Source organism: Staurois parvus, unplaced genomic scaffold (genome assembly GCF_062004578.1).
Source record: "Staurois parvus isolate SC_StPar_1 unplaced genomic scaffold, SC_StPar_1.0 ptg000126l, whole genome shotgun sequence".
Lineage (NCBI taxonomy): Eukaryota > Metazoa > Chordata > Amphibia > Anura > Ranidae > Staurois > Staurois parvus.
The window spans coordinates 1314465-1331605 of record NW_028317922.1 but is presented as its reverse complement, the minus strand read 5'-3'; the positions used below and the strand labels follow the sequence as shown (position 1 = coordinate 1331605).

At 50.1% G+C, this 17141-nt stretch overlaps 1 protein-coding gene and 1 long non-coding RNA gene across 2 annotated transcripts in view; one reads left to right on the top strand and one right to left on the bottom strand.

Annotated features, from left to right (window-relative positions):
* The first annotated feature begins 1339 nt into the window (after positions 1-1339).
* The window catches only part of LOC149466513 (uncharacterized), a 69790-nt gene continuing 53988 nt past the window's right edge, over positions 1340-17141 (top strand). Inside the window, exon 1 of the long non-coding RNA XR_016312045.1 lies at positions 1340-1378. This is a non-coding gene — a long non-coding RNA (uncharacterized LOC149466513). The remainder of the gene's footprint in view (positions 1379-17141) is intronic.
* LOC149466514 (uncharacterized) lies at positions 5757-10952 on the bottom strand. The gene is made up of 2 exons (XM_089672383.1): positions 10144-10952; positions 5757-6352 (listed from the first exon to the last, which is right to left on the bottom strand). Exons 1-2 carry the CDS (start codon positions 10829-10831, stop codon positions 5757-5759), a joined length of 1284 nt encoding a protein of 427 aa, XP_089528509.1. The 5' UTR covers positions 10832-10952.

Below are 17141 nucleotides of genomic sequence, written 5' to 3'. Positions count from 1 at the left end.
ATGTAAGGGGGCACTCCGATGGGAACAGTCCATGTAAGGGGGCACTCTGATGGGATCAGTCCATGTAAGGGGGCACTCCGATGGGAACACTGCATGTAAGGGGGCACTCCGATGGGAACAGTTCATGTAAGGGGACACTCCAATGGGATCAGTGCATGTAAGGGGGCACTCCGATGGGATCAGTCCATGTAAAGGGGGCACTCCGATGGGAACAGTTCATGTAAGGGGGCACTCCGATGGGATGAGTCCGTGTAAAAAGGCACTCCAATCGGAACAGTCCATGTAAGGGGGCACTCCGATGGGAACACTGCATGTAAGGGGGCACTCCGATAGGATCAGTGCATGTAAGGGGGCAGTCCGATGGGAACAGTCCATGTAAAGGGGCACTCCGATGGGATCAGTCCATGTAAAGGGGCACTCCGATGGGATCAGTCCATGTAAAGGGGCACTCCGATAGGATCAGTGCATGTAAGGGGGCACTCCGATGGGATGAGTCCATGTAAAAAGGCACTCCAATCGGAACAGTCCATGTAAGGGGGCACTCCGATGGGAACACTGCATGTAAGGGGGCACTCCGATAGGATCAGTGCATGTAAGGGGGCAGTCCGATGGGAACAGTCCATGTAAAGGGGCACTCCGATGGGATCAGTCCATGTAAAGGGGCACTCCGATGGGATCAGTCCATGTAAAGGGGCACTCCGATAGGATCAGTGCATGTAAGGGGGCACTCCGATGGGATGAGTCCATGTAAAAAGGCACTCCAATCGGAACAGTCCATGTAAGGGGTAGGGGCGGCTTCATGTCGGTCAATCAGATAACAAATGGCTGAAGGTCCGGGCAGTCTGTGTTTTTTATCAGAAGGGTCACCTCTATGCTGCAGATTCAAAGCATGGAGCCGGCCTGTGCAGATTGCCAGTGACCTCTGACCCCCCAGGTCCCATTAAGGGAACCTGCCAACAATACAGCCGCCATTACTAGGTGGTCCCGGATGTAATAGAAAGGTCAAATTGTGGAGGATTGTATGAGCACAGCACACATTGTCAGATCAGATTGGTGGAGATCGCTGTTCAATCATATCTGACTTTCCCCCCACACCATGATTGTCACATGATTGCTTGGGTGGGCGCTAACCATGGCGAATCGTCATACAACTCACTGTTTATGTCTTTCAGAGCCCCTCCCCCATGCTGGCAATCTGATTGGACGTGAAGTACCGTCAGCCTCATAGTGGAAGAGCCGTGAGCCGCCAACATGGACGCCAAATGCGTAAAGGTTGTGGAACGATGTCGACAAGTGAAGGGCGAGGGGACGGACATGAAGTATCAGATGATGGGTGCAGTGAGCAGCAGGCGCTGTCAGTACTTCATCCAGAAGACAGGTAGGTGGGTGAGGATGGGAGCAAAGGGGTCCTCACTGGGGGAAGGAATGGTGTGTCGCCCATATACAGAGAGGGCTCCCCATACCCATGTATGAGCTGGAAGTGGGAGGAGATCAGTGCTGGTAGTATCCATCACAGACAACACTGACCCATCCTCCCATCCACCACATACCGACCCATCCCTGCAATCCCCACATACCGACCCATCCCTGCAATCCCCACATACCGACCCATCCCTGCGATCCCCACAAACTGACCCATCCCTGCGATCCCCACAAACTGACCCATCCCTGCGATCCCCACAAACTGACCCATCCCTGCGATCCCCACAAACTGACCCATCCCTGCGATCCCCACAAACTGACCCATCCCTGCGATCCCCACAAACTGACCCATCCCTGCGATCCCCACACACTGACCCATCCCTGCAATCCCCACACACTGACCCATCCCTGCAGTCCCCACATACTGACCCTTCCCTGCAGTCCCCACATACTGACCCATCCCTGCAGTCCCAGCATCGACCCTCCGCACAGTAGTGTATTTTACTTTTTTGATGCCCTAGGCAAGACTAAAATCGACCACCCCCCATCTACATTTATCTCTCCCCTTGCTGTTTAAGATCCACCTCTTCAATACAGGAGCATGATGGAGGGCAGGAAGGAGGCAGCAGGAGAGGAGGGGGGCAGCAGGAAGGGGGAGACCAGGACAGGAGTAGGCCATCGAGACAGGTAGGAGGGTAGCAGGGCAAGAGGGAGGCATCATGACAGGGGGAGGGCAGCATGATGGGGGGCAGCGTGATGGGTGGGAAGACAAGTGGGGGCAGAGGGACAGGAGGAGTGCAGTGGGACAGGAGGAGGAGCACAGAGGGACAGGTGGGGGGCATGGGACAGGATCGGGGCAGCGGGACAGGAGGAGCGCAGAGGAACAGGTGAGGGGCAGTGGGACAGGAGGAGCACAGAGGGACAGGTGGTGGGCAGCGTGACGGGGGACATGGGACAGGATCGGGACAGGAGGAGGAGCGCAGAAGGACAGGTGAGGGGTAGTGGGACAGGAGGAGCGCAGAGGGACAGGTGGGGGGCAGCATGACGGGGGCATGGGACAGGATCGGGGCAGCGGGACAGGAGGCATGGGACAGGAGGAGCACAAAGGGAGAGGTGAGGGGCAGTGGGACAGGAGGAGCACAGAGGGACAGGTGAGGGGCAGTGGGTACAGATGGGGGGTAGTGGGACAATGTGGGGGGACAGGAGAGGGGAAGTGGAACAGGTGTGGGAAAGGGTGACAGGAGGGGGCAGCGCGACAGGGGGCAGTGTGACGGAGAGGGGGCAATGGTACGGGGGAGGGAAGTGGGACAGGTGGGGGGCTGTGTGTCGGGGGGACAGGAGTGGGGAAGCACCAGTCCTCCAAGCTCTTACCTGTCCAGCAGGGGCTCCTATAGACAGTGTCAGGATCACTCCAGGAGGGACGCTTGTGTCCCATCTCCCTCAGGATCTCCGGTGGCGGCTGCAAAAGAGCGGGGGGCTCCTACACTCTGACCTCGTTCTTTTGTTTTTCCTCCTCCGCTGGCACCTTCTGGCCATCCTGCACGTCCCAGCGCACACTGACAGTGGGCCCCGCCCTCACGCGCTCCGAGCGCACACCAGGGATCCGCCCACCACTCTGCTCTCCTCTGCAGCCGGTCCCTTAGCCCGGGTGACCCTCCTTGTGTGTCGGCTTGGCTGTACACTCACCCATGGCAGCACTGTTGCTGTCGCACAGTGTCCCTTCTGCCTGGGGGGCGTGCCGCCCCCCTGTAAACTGCCACCCTAGACAAACGCCTTGTTTGCCTCATGGCAGATACACCCCTGCCTCCTCACTACCCCCCAACACTAACACAGTCCCAGCCCTGCAACCAAAATCCCTCATTATATGTCACTTACTGTTACCAGGACATAGAAGGTGAATCTCCCCAGGGGAAACACAGATCGCAATAACAATTTCATAGGGAATCTAACCCATGACTTGCTTCCATTGTGAGGATCTTTTAAGAGATCAATAGGAAGGATTTTCCCAACAAAGCTTGAATGATGATCCACCAGGACAGAGAAAACCTGGTGTTTGGTGACAGGTGCATCAGTTTGTCCCGAGATTGAACCGATTTGTCCCAGGATGAACTAACAAAAGAAAAGAGAAATCATTTTCCTAATGACACCAGTGTAATGGAAATTATTTTTGACTCCAATTTTAGGGCTCATTCACACTTGACTGTTTTACTAACGCTTGCCAAACGCCCATATAGCGTTTGGCAAGCGTTGGTCCGGCGTTTGCGGAGCGTTTTTTAACGCTCGGCAAATGCCTCATGCGCGGTTTAGCGGCGGTTGCTAGGCGTTTGCAGAGCATTAAAAATGCCCCACAAACGCCTATAATGAAGTTTGAATAGTGTGACCGCTCCGCAAACGCCCTGCAACCGCACCGCAAACGCCAATCAGGCGTTTGCGGAGCGGCAACATAGACTAGAATAGGAGGCTTCAACGCCTCCTGACTCGACCAGAGGCGTCCGTTTTGCCTCGATGCTAACGATCCTCTTAGAACAGCACCATGTGCTGCAATGTGCAGTATTGTCCGAGGCGTTTGGGAAGCGGTAAAAACGCTTCCCAAACGCCTCTCTTCCTCCTGCACACAACGCTAGTGTGAACGTAGCCTTACTGGCAATTTTTCCACTGACATCCACGTATGTGAAAAATATTACCAAAGGGATGCTCACATAAGGGGAATTATTTTCCCACTGACACCAATGTAATTATTTTTTTTTTTTTTTGCACACTGTCACTGGTATGTTGGTGGGGAATAGTTTTCCCATTGACACCAGTATAAAGGGCATTATTTTACAATCTTTACTAATTTAAAGTAGCAGTAAACTTGTTATATACACGCACGCACGCACGCACACACACGTGTTAAAGGGAGTTCTTCATTGCTGTGCTGTCAGTGTGTGGTGATTTCATGTGGTCTTCCTACCAATGTGAGGTTTCCCATCCACACCAAATAAACCCCTTCCCACTGTCTGTACACTTATGTAGCAACACACTGACACCAGTGAAACAGGAATTATTTTCCCATCTACAGCAACTTGAGAGCATTATATTCCCAGTGACATCGATGTAAGTCACATGTACAAGCAGGCATTATATTTTAACCGACATCAATGTATGAGGAATTATTTTCCCACTGACATCAATGTTAGGCACATTGGGGAGATCCAGATTGCCTTTAAATCATCTGCACATAATTAAGGAAAGCCTTGCTCGTAAAGTTCCAAAACATGCAACAGACTTGGGTAGTTCCTATTTTGGGAATTTTCAAATGTAAGAATTACTGACAGTTTGTAGATAACGTAACAGGAGGTAATTAAAACCACCTCCAATTTGGTGTACAGAGACAGGCCAGACCATGTTTGCGCTGCAAAGCTGTTGTGGATGTTACGCTTCCTCCTTAGGGCTTGCTGGTTGCTAGAATGCTGGAGGCTGCTGCTATCCTAGCAACCAAGGATGCATCTCTGGCTCCATTCAGCTGACAACCAGGAGATTCTCCAGGTGACAGCTGATTGTAAATGAAGGGGCTAAGAATGCTGGCTGATGTAATAAACCAAACATGGCTATGGCACTTTTTGAACAATGACATCAGTCAGCATCCCCAGCACCCCAACCCTTTGTTTACATTCAATTGTAGGCTGGGGAACATTCCAATCATCAGCTGAATGGGGTGAGGGATGCGTATTTATTTGCTAAGGCACTGCCTACTGCACACCTAACAGCATCTTACCAACCAATGGCACTGTGCGGCTCAGGAGCTCAGTATGGACTGAGGACAGGGTGTCCACAGTTTGTACACTGTGGCCTCATTGCTGCACCCCTCACCATGCCTCTATGTGACACATGACTGTTGGACTTGCAGAATCCCGAGGCTAATACTTACCTACCCCCTTTAAAACACCACCACCCCTTCAAAAACCTTCCCTCCCCCCAAATAAACACGCAACTCACTTTTTGGTGTAAAACCGGCCATAGCAGCCATTTATTTAACATAACTCAACATAATATTTTAGTACATTACCACCCGGGTCCGAGGTCTCTGAAGGCACCATTACTCCCATCACCAACTCGGCTGTATCTATTACTCAATGAAAGGCCCCCAGCCGCTACTACATCGCCTCGGGGACAATACTACTGTTACTTAACCCAGATACAGCCAAATTAACTCCCACATTACCAATATGACCTTTTATTGGGAAGGGACACCCATACCTACAATGGGCCCAACCCATAATTCCTCAACTTGTCACTCCACCACCGCCTTCAAAGACCCATCGACCCCTGCCACAGCACACGAGTGTGAACCCTTACACTCGTGTAGCCCGCCACACACGTAACCCACGTTGGATACCATCCTGCAGGCCCAAGGACCACAGATCAATCCCAACTGCATTAAGATGCACCCCATCCGAGCGCAAATACCGCCAGGACTCCTCCTCCAACTCCCTATGACGGACTGCTAGGCCACCATTCCTCACCACAAAACGCGCCACCTCCTTATTCACCTTAACTCGAGCCCTATTAATTTTTTCAACGGAGCGGGCCATACGCCAATAAGCACGGGCCACTATGTCCGACCATACCAGCACTGTGTCCGGGAAAAAAGACCGAATCCGCAAAAAATCAAACTTAATGTCCCGGATAACCTCCCGCATGGAGCGCAACCCGAGATCATTACCCCCCACATGCAATACCAAAACATCTGGAGGCCGGTCCAAACGGGAATAGTGATGAATTTCCGGGACCACCCTGGACCACAACATTCCCGGCACTCCAAGCCAACGAAGCCTCACCTCCCCCCTCTCAAATCCCAGTTGCCGACCCTCTGGACGAACATCCGCCCTTTTAGCCCCCCAAAAAACATATGAATGGCCCAAGATCCATACCAAGCAGCCTTCGGAACCTGCAAAGAAACACACAAAAGAAGGGAGGAGATAGAACCTTCACCACAAAGGCCCCCGCAAAACAAACAAAAACACAAAGTTAACAAAATACAAGTACCACAGAGACCAACACAACAACACCAAAAACTTTTATTTTTTTTTTTTTTTTTTAACTCACAAGAACTGAGGACGCACATACAACTTGAACCTATCCGAATCCCAACGCCCAATCCGACGAACCACTTGATCACCTAACCCCCAGCGGGCGGCCTCCGTAGCTGCCCCAATGCGAAACGAATGAGACGAGTAATGTTCCACACCCAACCCGGCAGACTGCAAACACCGTTTAAACACTGCCCCAAATTGGAATCGAGACAGAGCCATCCCATTCATATGCAAAAAGGAAACCCCAGGAAGGTCAGGTCTCACCTCGAGAAATTCCCTAACCGCCCGTACCGGACAAATCCGAGAACTCGGAATCTCAGCCAATTCCACTCAGGTACCCCGACCCAAACGGTCCGTTTTTGACTTGCGCAGAAAAATTCGCACCCCACTACCCAACAAGACCACCTCATCTACGGCCAAACCACCCTCGCCCCACTTAGTCCGACTCACCAACTCCCCAACCCGAAAGGCCCCAAAAAATGCCAGCACAAAAGCCGCACGGAACAAAATCGCCTCATACAACGAGGAACAAATACAGTCCAACTGGCCAACCACCACTTGAAGAACCTCAAAAGACACCGGCCGTCTAGAATCAGGGATGGAACGGCCTTTTCTGTACCCCCGCATAGCCTGCCGAACAAGGAAATCCTTCGTCACGTCACGACCCCCCACCAGTTTTAAATGAAAAGCCAACCCCGCCAGCTTGCGAGACATCAAAGTTGCGGAAACACCCCTTTCAAAATTCCTGCCGATGAAATAAAGCAGGAGGCATAGGGCATCATCCACCCCTAAACCACCCTCCACCTCACTCACCAGCTCCAGCCATTCCCGCCACACCTTCTCATAGAAAACCCAAGTGGACGCGCAAACTGATGTCTGAATCAAGGCCGCTGAAGAGGCAAGGCAATGCTCCACAAGTGATCCGGACAATCGATACCGCGTTGCTCCGCTTCTGGTGCCAACCGACGGAATCTGTCCCACTGAAAACGAGATAGAGCATCAGCAACTGAGTTATCCACACCCGGAACATGTACAGCCGAAATAAAACAATTGAGACTCAAACAGTCCAAAACCAACCGCTGCAACATACGAACCACCGGCCTAGACATGGCCGAAACACGGTTAATGGCATGAACCACACTCAAATTATCACAATGAAAACGAATCCGTTTATTCCGGAAAACAGCACCCCACAAAGAAACAGCTAAAACGATGGGGAAAAGCTCCAGTAAGGTCAGATTGCGCAACAGACCCACCTCCCGCCATTGCAAAGGCCACGAACCCGCACACCACTGACCCTGAAAATAGGCCCCAAAACCGGCCGAGCCCGCCGCATCCGTAAAGAGTTCCAAATCAAAATTGGACACGACCCCATCCAACCAAAGTGATCTTCCGTTATAGGAATCGAGAAACGACCTCCATACCCCCAAATCATCCCGTAGCTCACCTCGCAGCCGAACCCCGTGATGCGGGGCCGCCACACCAGCCGTGGCAGCCGCCAAACGCCTGGAAAATATACGCCCCATGGGCATGATGCGACAAGCGAAATTTAACTTGCCCAGTAACGACTGCAATTCCCGAAGCCTAATCTTCCTGCACTGACCCACCGAACTCACCAACCCCCGGAGCTCCTCCAATTTATCCTGCGGCAAACGACATTCCATGGCCTCCGTATCGACAATAATTCCCAAAAAACACAATTCCGTTGTCAGACCTACCGTCTTATCCGAAGCCAAAGGAACGCCAAAATGCTCGAACACATGTTCCACCGTGCTCAGTAACGATGCACAGATGGAACTACCCGGAGGGCCAATACACAAAAAATTATCCAAATAATGGATGACAGATGCGAGCCCAGAAACATCCCTAACCGCCCATTCAAGAAAAGAACTAAAAGTCTCAAATAGAGAACAAGAAATGGCGCAGCCCATAGGCAAGCAACGATCAACAAATATGCACCCCTCCCATTTGCAACCCAGCAATCGGAGACAACTAGGATGCACCGGCAAAAGGCGAAACGCCGCCTCAATATCAGTTTTTGCCAACAGGGCACCCCGACCAAACCGCCGCACCCATGAAATCGCCGCGTCAAAAGACGTATAGGAAACCGAACACAAACCAGGGTCAATAGCATCATTGACCGAACCCCCCCGCGGATGAGACAGGTGATGAATGAGTCTATATTTATTAGGCTCTTTCTTTGGAACAACCCCCAGCGGCGAAATTACCAAATCCGGCATAGGGGGGTCCACAAACGGGCCAGCCATACGACCCAATGACACCTCCTTTTTAATTTTTTCCCCAATAACCTCCGGGTGCAACCGCGCCGACCTCAAATTATCCGCCGCTGGAGGAACCACCGCCAATACACAAGGGATCAAAAAACCCTCAGAAAAACCCCGCTGCAACAAGGTTGCCGCTGCCTGATCAGGGTACCGCTTTAAAAACGGCAACATCCTTCCTACCCTCACCGGCGACATCCCTTTTTCCAGTGTCGCCACCTCTCCCCCGCCCTTGCTTAAAACACCGGTACAATGGGTGAGCCCCCCCGCAACCCGAGCACTCATGACGGAATCGGCAGCCGGATCCAAACTTGCACGATCCCTCATTAAACTGCCAGCAGAAACCTTTTCTAAACGCGGCCGGTTGTGCAACCATAGCTGTACCCCCGGCCCCCCCCTGAAAGGGATGAACTGCGGTCCGCCCCGTAGTCATAAGCTTCATCCACAGCCCGATATCCTTATGGTCCCACCGCAAAGAAGGCCTAACCGCCATACGCTGACGAAACTGCTCGTCATATCGTAACCACGCGATGCCCCCATAAACCCTCTGAGCTTCCCCTATGGCATCTAAGTAACAAAAAAGGGGGGAACAATGCTCCGGCGTCCTCTCACCAATAACGCTTGCCAGAATGGCAAACGCCTGAAGCCAATTAGAGAAGGTTCGGGGAATCAAACGATATCGCCGTTTTTCCTCCTCCTCCCTCTTACTCTCGTCTGGCCGAACTTTGTCTAAGTTGAATTTCTCCAACGGCAACAAAGAAAATATTTCAACATATTCACCCCTCCAAATGCGCTCCTTCACCTCCGGCTTCAGATGAGCCCCCAAGGGCCCCTCGAAGCACACGTAAACTTCGCATTTCGCTGCATCCGCCAAACGCACACCATCAAACCCCGTCACCCCTTTATCTCCGCCATCAACCCCAGAATGATCCGCCGCCGCTTCCCCCCCCAGAGCCTCAGAACCAGAACTAAAAGAACTAACCACCGCCGACCGCACTGCAGCAGAGGAACCAGCGACCTGCGGCCCAGCCACCGTAACCACCTGCGGGATAACCCCCGCAGCTTCACGTCCACCACCCCCAGGACCAACACCGCTCCCACATGCCGCAGCTTGCACCGCCGACCATGCAGCCAAAGGTGGCGCCGCACCCCGAGCAACCACCCCGCCTCACAACGCGCCAACACATCCCGAAAACCCGACAGTAGCATACTAACAACCCCCTCAGCCCCCAGGGAAGACACATTAACCCTCGCAGCCCCAGGCCCGCTTGACGCCAAAGCAAGAGCGCCACTCCCCAGGTCCCGCGAACCCTCAAACATAGAAGAAGAAGACAATGAGAAAACAGCCCCAGAATTCAACTCACCGGGCTGCAGTCGTTCACCGGGACCCACAGCCGCCAATCCGGATCCATGCAGGGATGAAGGGACCCCATCATCTTCGGAGCCGCTGAGCTCCCCTTCAGATCTCCACACCACAGGCTCCTGGTCCCAGGCCGCAACAGGCCTCGCTCCCGACTCTTGCATGGCTCCTGGGCCCGGGCGGCACACGGACAGGGTGGCCCCCGCCACACCGGAGCCCAGAGCCGCCGGATCATCCCTCCCACGCTGGGCTCGCTGGGAGGCAGAGGAACTCCCAGCAGCCGAAGCCCCAACTGACAGGGGACCCTGTCCTGCTCCAGCACAGATCCGCTGCACAGGGGGGAGGTCCGCCCCCCCTCGACGGGCTCGCTGGGCTGCCACTGAAAGCCCAGCAGCTGCAAGCTGACTCCTCACTGCAGACCGGGTCCCGGCTCCAGAGCCCGGGTGGCGCCCGGGAATGACATCATCCGGCGCCGCCCCCCCGGCGCTCCGAGCCGCCATCTCCTGAGAGGCCCGCTGGACAGCAGAAGAGAGCCCAGCAGCCGCAGGCCGGCGAGGAAGCTGCCGAATCCCGGCTCCGGAGCCCAGGCCGCACACAGGGGCCATTTCTTCACCCGCTGCCGGGCCGGAGCTCCGAGCCGCTAAGCCCCGCCCACTACGGCCTTGTCGCTCCATAGAAGATGGCCCCGACATCGTGGTCCCGGCCTGTGACGAGGCGGCACCCTCCTGGGCCCGCCGTGATCCTGTCGAGCCCGATCCTCTTCTCCTTGGGGACGTGGACACAGTCCCCCCCGAAGGCCGCCCGCCATTCCTCCCACGCCGGGCCCCCACCGCTGCAGGCCCAAAGCCTGCAGGGCCAGCCGCATGGTCCTGCAGAAGAGGTGAGTTGGCTGGGGAGCGGGTGGTATTAGATGTGCTCCTGCCAGGGGTCCGCCAGCGACGAGGATTCCTCCCAGCCCTCCCCGGAGAAGCAGGCCGACGCTTCACCGGCGGAGCTGGAGGGTCCCCTAAGGGGCTCCCAGAACGGCGCAGAACCCGAGCTGTCACCTCTGGGCTAAAGCGCACCGGAGGCACAGACCGCCGAGCACGTGTGCGCCCAGTAGAAGGGCCTGGTGACGCGGGCCTGGGGCCTTGCAGCATGTCTGACAGCCTCTCCCTTAACCACCCTGAGCCATTGGCTTCAGCTGCCGCCCGCAATTGGGATAGCATCCCGTCCAAGTCACTCATGGCCTAGTATTTTTTCCGCCGCAGGTACCAGCAAAAGAAGAAACCACCTCCGTGATGGCACAAGCTCCGACTGACTCCGACAAGACACAACCCCCCAATTCAAAACCTGCAAGACCACCCACAATGCTGCCTACACCAATCAAGTAAGTAACCACCCCCCATCCCCATTTCCTTGCCTATACTCCACCCAAATTACACTCTCTGCCTCGTCTGCACGCCCCAGTCATGCTGGCCCTCCCTTATACTTCGCTCAGTCCAGGCCCTGACTTTGTTGTGCCTGTTTCTTACGTTTACAAAAATGGCAACTATCCCATTTTATAGCTAGTTTTAAAGAATAAGTTCACCTATAAAAAAAAATAAATAAATAAATAATACATGCACATCTTTTTGCAGGTAAGAAAATGTGCATTTATTAGAAAGCATTGCTCCTGCAATCAGCAGATCGCGGGTGCTATGCAGGACTTCTGCAGACTTGTCAGTGTATGTGTGCTTTTACTCCGTACGGGCAAGCAGATACACACTGACTGGAAGAGACAATGATCTACCACAGTGCTCAACAGTGCTGTAGTAGTTCACTGAGGACTACAAGCCGAGAGTGTTGTTTCCCATTCATAGAATTCTGTGACTGAATGACACTGCCGGGCGGGCGAGCAATAGGTATCCCGTGCCTATTATGTGGTATAGGTATCCTAATTAAGGAAGCTGCTTACACCAAAAAACGTGTATCTCCTCTCAACTGAAGGATCAACAGTTATTAAAGCTAAAATCAGTGCTACCCATAAATCAGCATAATTAACAATGTGTCTCATTAATAAAATCATACAAGTTAGGCCTCGTTCACACTATACGTGCAGAAAAACTGATGGAAAAGATTTCACTCGCAGAGCACAAGTTTACATCTGTTTTCATACGCATATCAGTGAGTTTTATACAGGGAATAGGGCACATAGAAAACTATTGTTTTCTTTGTACCCTTGCAGAACGTATGCAGAAAAACTCAGAAAGGTATACAGAAAAAAATGGCATGAACAAGGCCTTAGGTTCTATGACTATTCGTAACAATGTAACATGACAATATAAATACATGCAATAAAGGAAAAAAATAAATTAAGATTAAAATGATAAATAAAACTTTAAAATATATATTAATAATATATTTTTTAATTATTATTTTCATTTTTAATTATTTTTTTTCTATATTTTTTTTCTTTATTGCATTTATTCACATTGTTACATTACAGTTTTACAAATAGTCACAGAACTTTATTGTTGTATGATTTTATAAATGAGACACATTGTTAATTATGTTCATTTATGGGTGGTGCTGCACTTGCTTAATTTTGGGGATTTGCTGTTTTTGCCGCCCTTCGTCAGACCCCTGGTCACACTTTTTTCTGGTCTGCCTATATGAAATCTTAGGAGTCTTTTAGCTGAATCCCATGGTCAAAAATGAAACTGCCCGGAGACAATACATTCTTTCTCCAGTTTTGACATTTTTAACCAAAAGATGACAAGCCTGCCCACCACGACAAGGTAGACTCTTTCAGGGCAGGACCTACACTAAACTACACTACGCTAACCTACTCCATGCTAGTCATCGTATTTTTAGTGATAGATGCCTGATTGTAATAAGCCTCATCCTAGAACCTTCCATCTTCCTCTCCAGACTTGTTTACTAAGATCTACATAAGAACAACCGTTTTCATTCACAAAACAGAGAACAGATTTGAAATGGTTGTTGCTGTTATCTTATGGTGGGTGATGCAGTGGTCAGCAATGCTCACCTGTAATGTCCCGACACATTTCCCCTTCTTTAATCAATGCAGAGCTCTCTTCCACATAGATGCCTTCAGTCTGAAAGGTCTAAAGCGATTTAATTGTAGTGAAGTTTGTTCACAGAGAACTGCCTTTGTCGCCGTCCTCATCCTACCAGTCCTCAGTTTTACTGACATAGAAAAATGCTCACAATAGTGTGTTACAATAAATAATTGGATGTTAAATAAAACATTAGGTTTTTTTAGAATTACAATTCCAAAACATCTGAATAGAGCCCATGGCAGCAACAGGGGGAATGACAACCCTCAGGGTACTGTGGTCACCCCCTGAAAGAGGACACCCCACCCATATTCCACCTATCAGGCCATGCACAACACCCCAGTTATCCCACCAGACCACACCCAACTGGGAGGAGGTGCAATCAATTCTGAACTTCGTGAACCCAACAGGAAGGCCGAGACTTCCTCAGAGCTATGCGCCACCAACATTCCTGTCCTGCCACAGTTTCAGAGCTTCCCCGAGAGGTAGCCTCACTCCATTCCTTCAGGCACAGAGTGTCTACACTCCGCCTAAAAAAAAACCTGTGCTAATACACCATTATGAGCATTATTTCTCTGTTTTTTAAGGGTTTATTTGCATTTTTAATTATATTAATAAAAGGTAATTTTATTTTGGTTTATTCACATATATTATGGATTGGCAATATGAGATTATTAGTATACAGTATTTGATTAAGGGTTTTGTATATTAAAATATTTTTTATATACATGTACTTATTGTTTATACACATATAATTCTGTATACTAATTTTTATATTAATTGCATCGGGTTGGTATCACCCGTTTTTTTTTTTTTGAGGATTAGGGGGTGAGTTTTTTAAATTTTTTATCTAGTGTATTTTTATCAAATTTATAATTATTTAGATTATTAAAGGTTTTTTGAGGATGTCCAATTTATACTGTCCAATAATGATGTAGGGAGCCATTAAGGGATATATACTATATAGTGCCATTAAGAAGTACTGCCCTGTGATCTATAGGGTCTGTGGAAAACAGGCTTGTTTTCACTGCAAGTCCGACAGTAGGGTTGCCTAGTTACTGTTCGGACTACGCTAGTATGGCAGTGGTTGTCCCAATCACGCAGTCCTGAAGAAGTCACGTGGAAGCGTGACGCGACGCGTCGACGGCAAAGCGTGGTGACGTACTTCCAGTGTAGCGCCATTTTGGTACACCTTTTCATGCAATACACCCAGTACCTAGGGTAAAGGCTTGTATATTATCAACTAAATGTGAGTGCAAATTTTTTGACTTATCTATCTCATTGGAATAAAGTGGTTTTACGCTATGGAGGATGTTTTCTTCTCTTGTTCCATGGGATTATGAAAGAGTATTGTAGGTTGTGAGGGTGCCTACCTACCTATCTACCTACCTATCCAGAGGAAGTAACAACAGTGGTGCTGCAGGATATCAGTGTGGGTATAGATCCCAGGAAATCAAGCTGCAATCGCAGGGGGGATGCGATCGGAGGGGGTTGTGCGATCGGAAGGGGATGCATGATTGGAGGGCAGGATGCGATCAAAAGGGGGTGTGCGATTGGAGGGGGGGTGCGATTGGAGGCCATTATCCCGGAGAGATCAGCTACACCTGGCATGACATCTCTATTTGCAGAATATCAGAGAGGGTTTTATATTCTATACAATAATATCGGGATCTGTATATAATATAATCCTGTATACTGGGATCTGTATACAGGACACTGATCAGCCAGAACATTATGACCATTGACAGGTGAAGGGAACAACATTGATTATCTGCTTACAATGACATCTGAAAGTGACTGAGATATATTAGGCGGCATGTGAACATGTTGTCTCTGAAGTTGAAGATTTGAAAGCAGAAAAAATAGGCATCACAGTTTGTTGTCTATGGGGGTTGTATATCTGCAGACTAGTCAGGGTGCTCATGCTGACCCAGCTCCACAGACAAAAGCCCCTACAATGATCGCATGAGCATCAGAATTGGAGCACGGAGTAATGGAAGAAGGTGGCGGGTCTGAAGAATCATGTTAGTTTTCTTACATCATGTGGATGGTTGGGTGTGTCTCACTTACCTGGGGAGGAGATGGCTGTGGGATGCAGTATAAGAAGAAGGTAAGTCGGTGGGGGCAGGGTGGTGCTTTGGGCCATGTTCTGTTGGGAAGCCTTGGCTCCTGCCATTCATGTGGAAGTTACTTTCTACAGACCACCTACCTAAGCATTGCTGCTGATGGAGTCCAACCCTTCATGGAAACGCTGTTCCTGGATGGCAGTGGCCTCTTTCAGCTGGAGAATGCTCCCCCCCGCCACACTGCAAAAATGGTTGGAGGGGTACAGGGAGTTTGAGGTGTTGACTTGGCCTCCAGTTCTCTAGATCGCAATCCAATCAAGTAACTGGCTTTTACAGCAGTGAACATGGACGGTTGTTGGCTGGCTGTCATGTTGAACTGGCTATCTTATCCCCCTCTTTGATAAGTTATACCTATCCATGTTCCTTGTGCAAAATCCATTGTTAGACTGGGGCTGGCTGACAAGTTGAACTGGGTAGCCTTAGTAGTTTATTCAGTAAAGCACAGTGCCAGCTGTAATCTCTTGTCGATGGTCAAATCAGTTCTATATCATCGTGGCCCTTTGATAACCGCATAGGATAGCACTGTATATGTTTTAGTATGATGGATTATAAAGGAATAGTTGAAAAGATTGAATAAATGCAACCATGGTAAAATAAACAAATAAGTGTATGCTGTTACACAGTTAATATTTCTGTTAATGTTCATGAGAATTCATATCGTTTATTCTTTGTACCATTTCCTATGGATATTTCTATAGTTAGTTATATGCTGCCACCAGTGGCCTTATTTGGTAATGCATTTGTTTTTCATATTGCCTCCCTGAGATCTATGACACAGTTCCTTTGTATATGAAGCTCCTCCCTTCTTCTTGAGTACAGGACTTCCTGTGTCATGGAGGCAGCTAACAGTCCACATGTAACAGGGACACATGTATTCTGCATAGTACGCTACACAAAGTATCATCTTTTGACCGCATAATACTGGAAACCATTCATTCTGCTGTATCCTGTTTCACATGTACAGAATAAAGCAACTTCTGGATGAACACAGTATTGGTGAGTTCAGCTATCTGATAAGGATTGTCCACAGTGATTATATCCGTTTATACAGGCTAGGCAGAGAGGTCTCACAAGGGATAAATTGCTATCACAACAATCTGAGTCAGAATAAAGTGCATTGAAGCCTGCAGAGCATGGCAGTTACAATCAGTTTATTGCTGGTGCAGTGCATAGGCTCCTGCATCGTCCCCAGCCCAGCCCCCAGTCTCTCTGGAGGTATGCACATACTGTTTTGGAAGTGGAAGAAAAAATCAATGGATTACAAGTATAGTGACACCACCACACAGTGCTCTAATTAGATCTGTGAGTTCCTCTGCTCTTGTGGCAGATGGGACTTGTAGTCTTTCCAATCACTGATCCCTGTGAATTGGTCACATGGCTGTGTGAGCAGAGCCATACACAGCTGCACCTAAATCAAACTCAAACAGCCTCAGGTAGAAGCATAAACAAAAAATAGACAAAGCACACATGTGCCCTAGTGCAATGAATCCTTTAATAATGAACCATATTACATAATACAATATCAAAATCGCAGATCTCTGTGAGGAACTCTCGTGCCTTGTGCCTCCTTATGCATCCACACTTGTCTGGGTGTACCCATGCTGGCACATGAAGTGTCCTATCCAAAGTGTGACACCAGTGGGGCAGAGGGAGGACCAGAACACCAGTTCAGTCCTCAGCGCCGGCTTGCTCAAGGTGCCGGGGACCCTGCATGTGCCACAGCTATGGACAAAGCTGGCACTGCTAGCGGAAGAGAGGGTGGAGGCCACGGTTGAATCGCTGAGGCCTGTTTCTGGTACAGTGTTGGCCCCCTTTTTTCATGTCTTTTTTCAAGA

Coding starts and splice junctions, on each gene's coding strand:
- LOC149466514 (XM_089672383.1), bottom strand. CDS start 10,831: ATGTCGGGGCCATCTTCTATGGAGCGACAAGGCCGTAGTGGGCGGGGC. Junction 6,353..10,143: donor CGGTGAACGACTGCAGCCCG/GTGAGTTGAATT, acceptor GTTTCTTTGCAG/GTTCCGAAGGCTGCTTGGTA.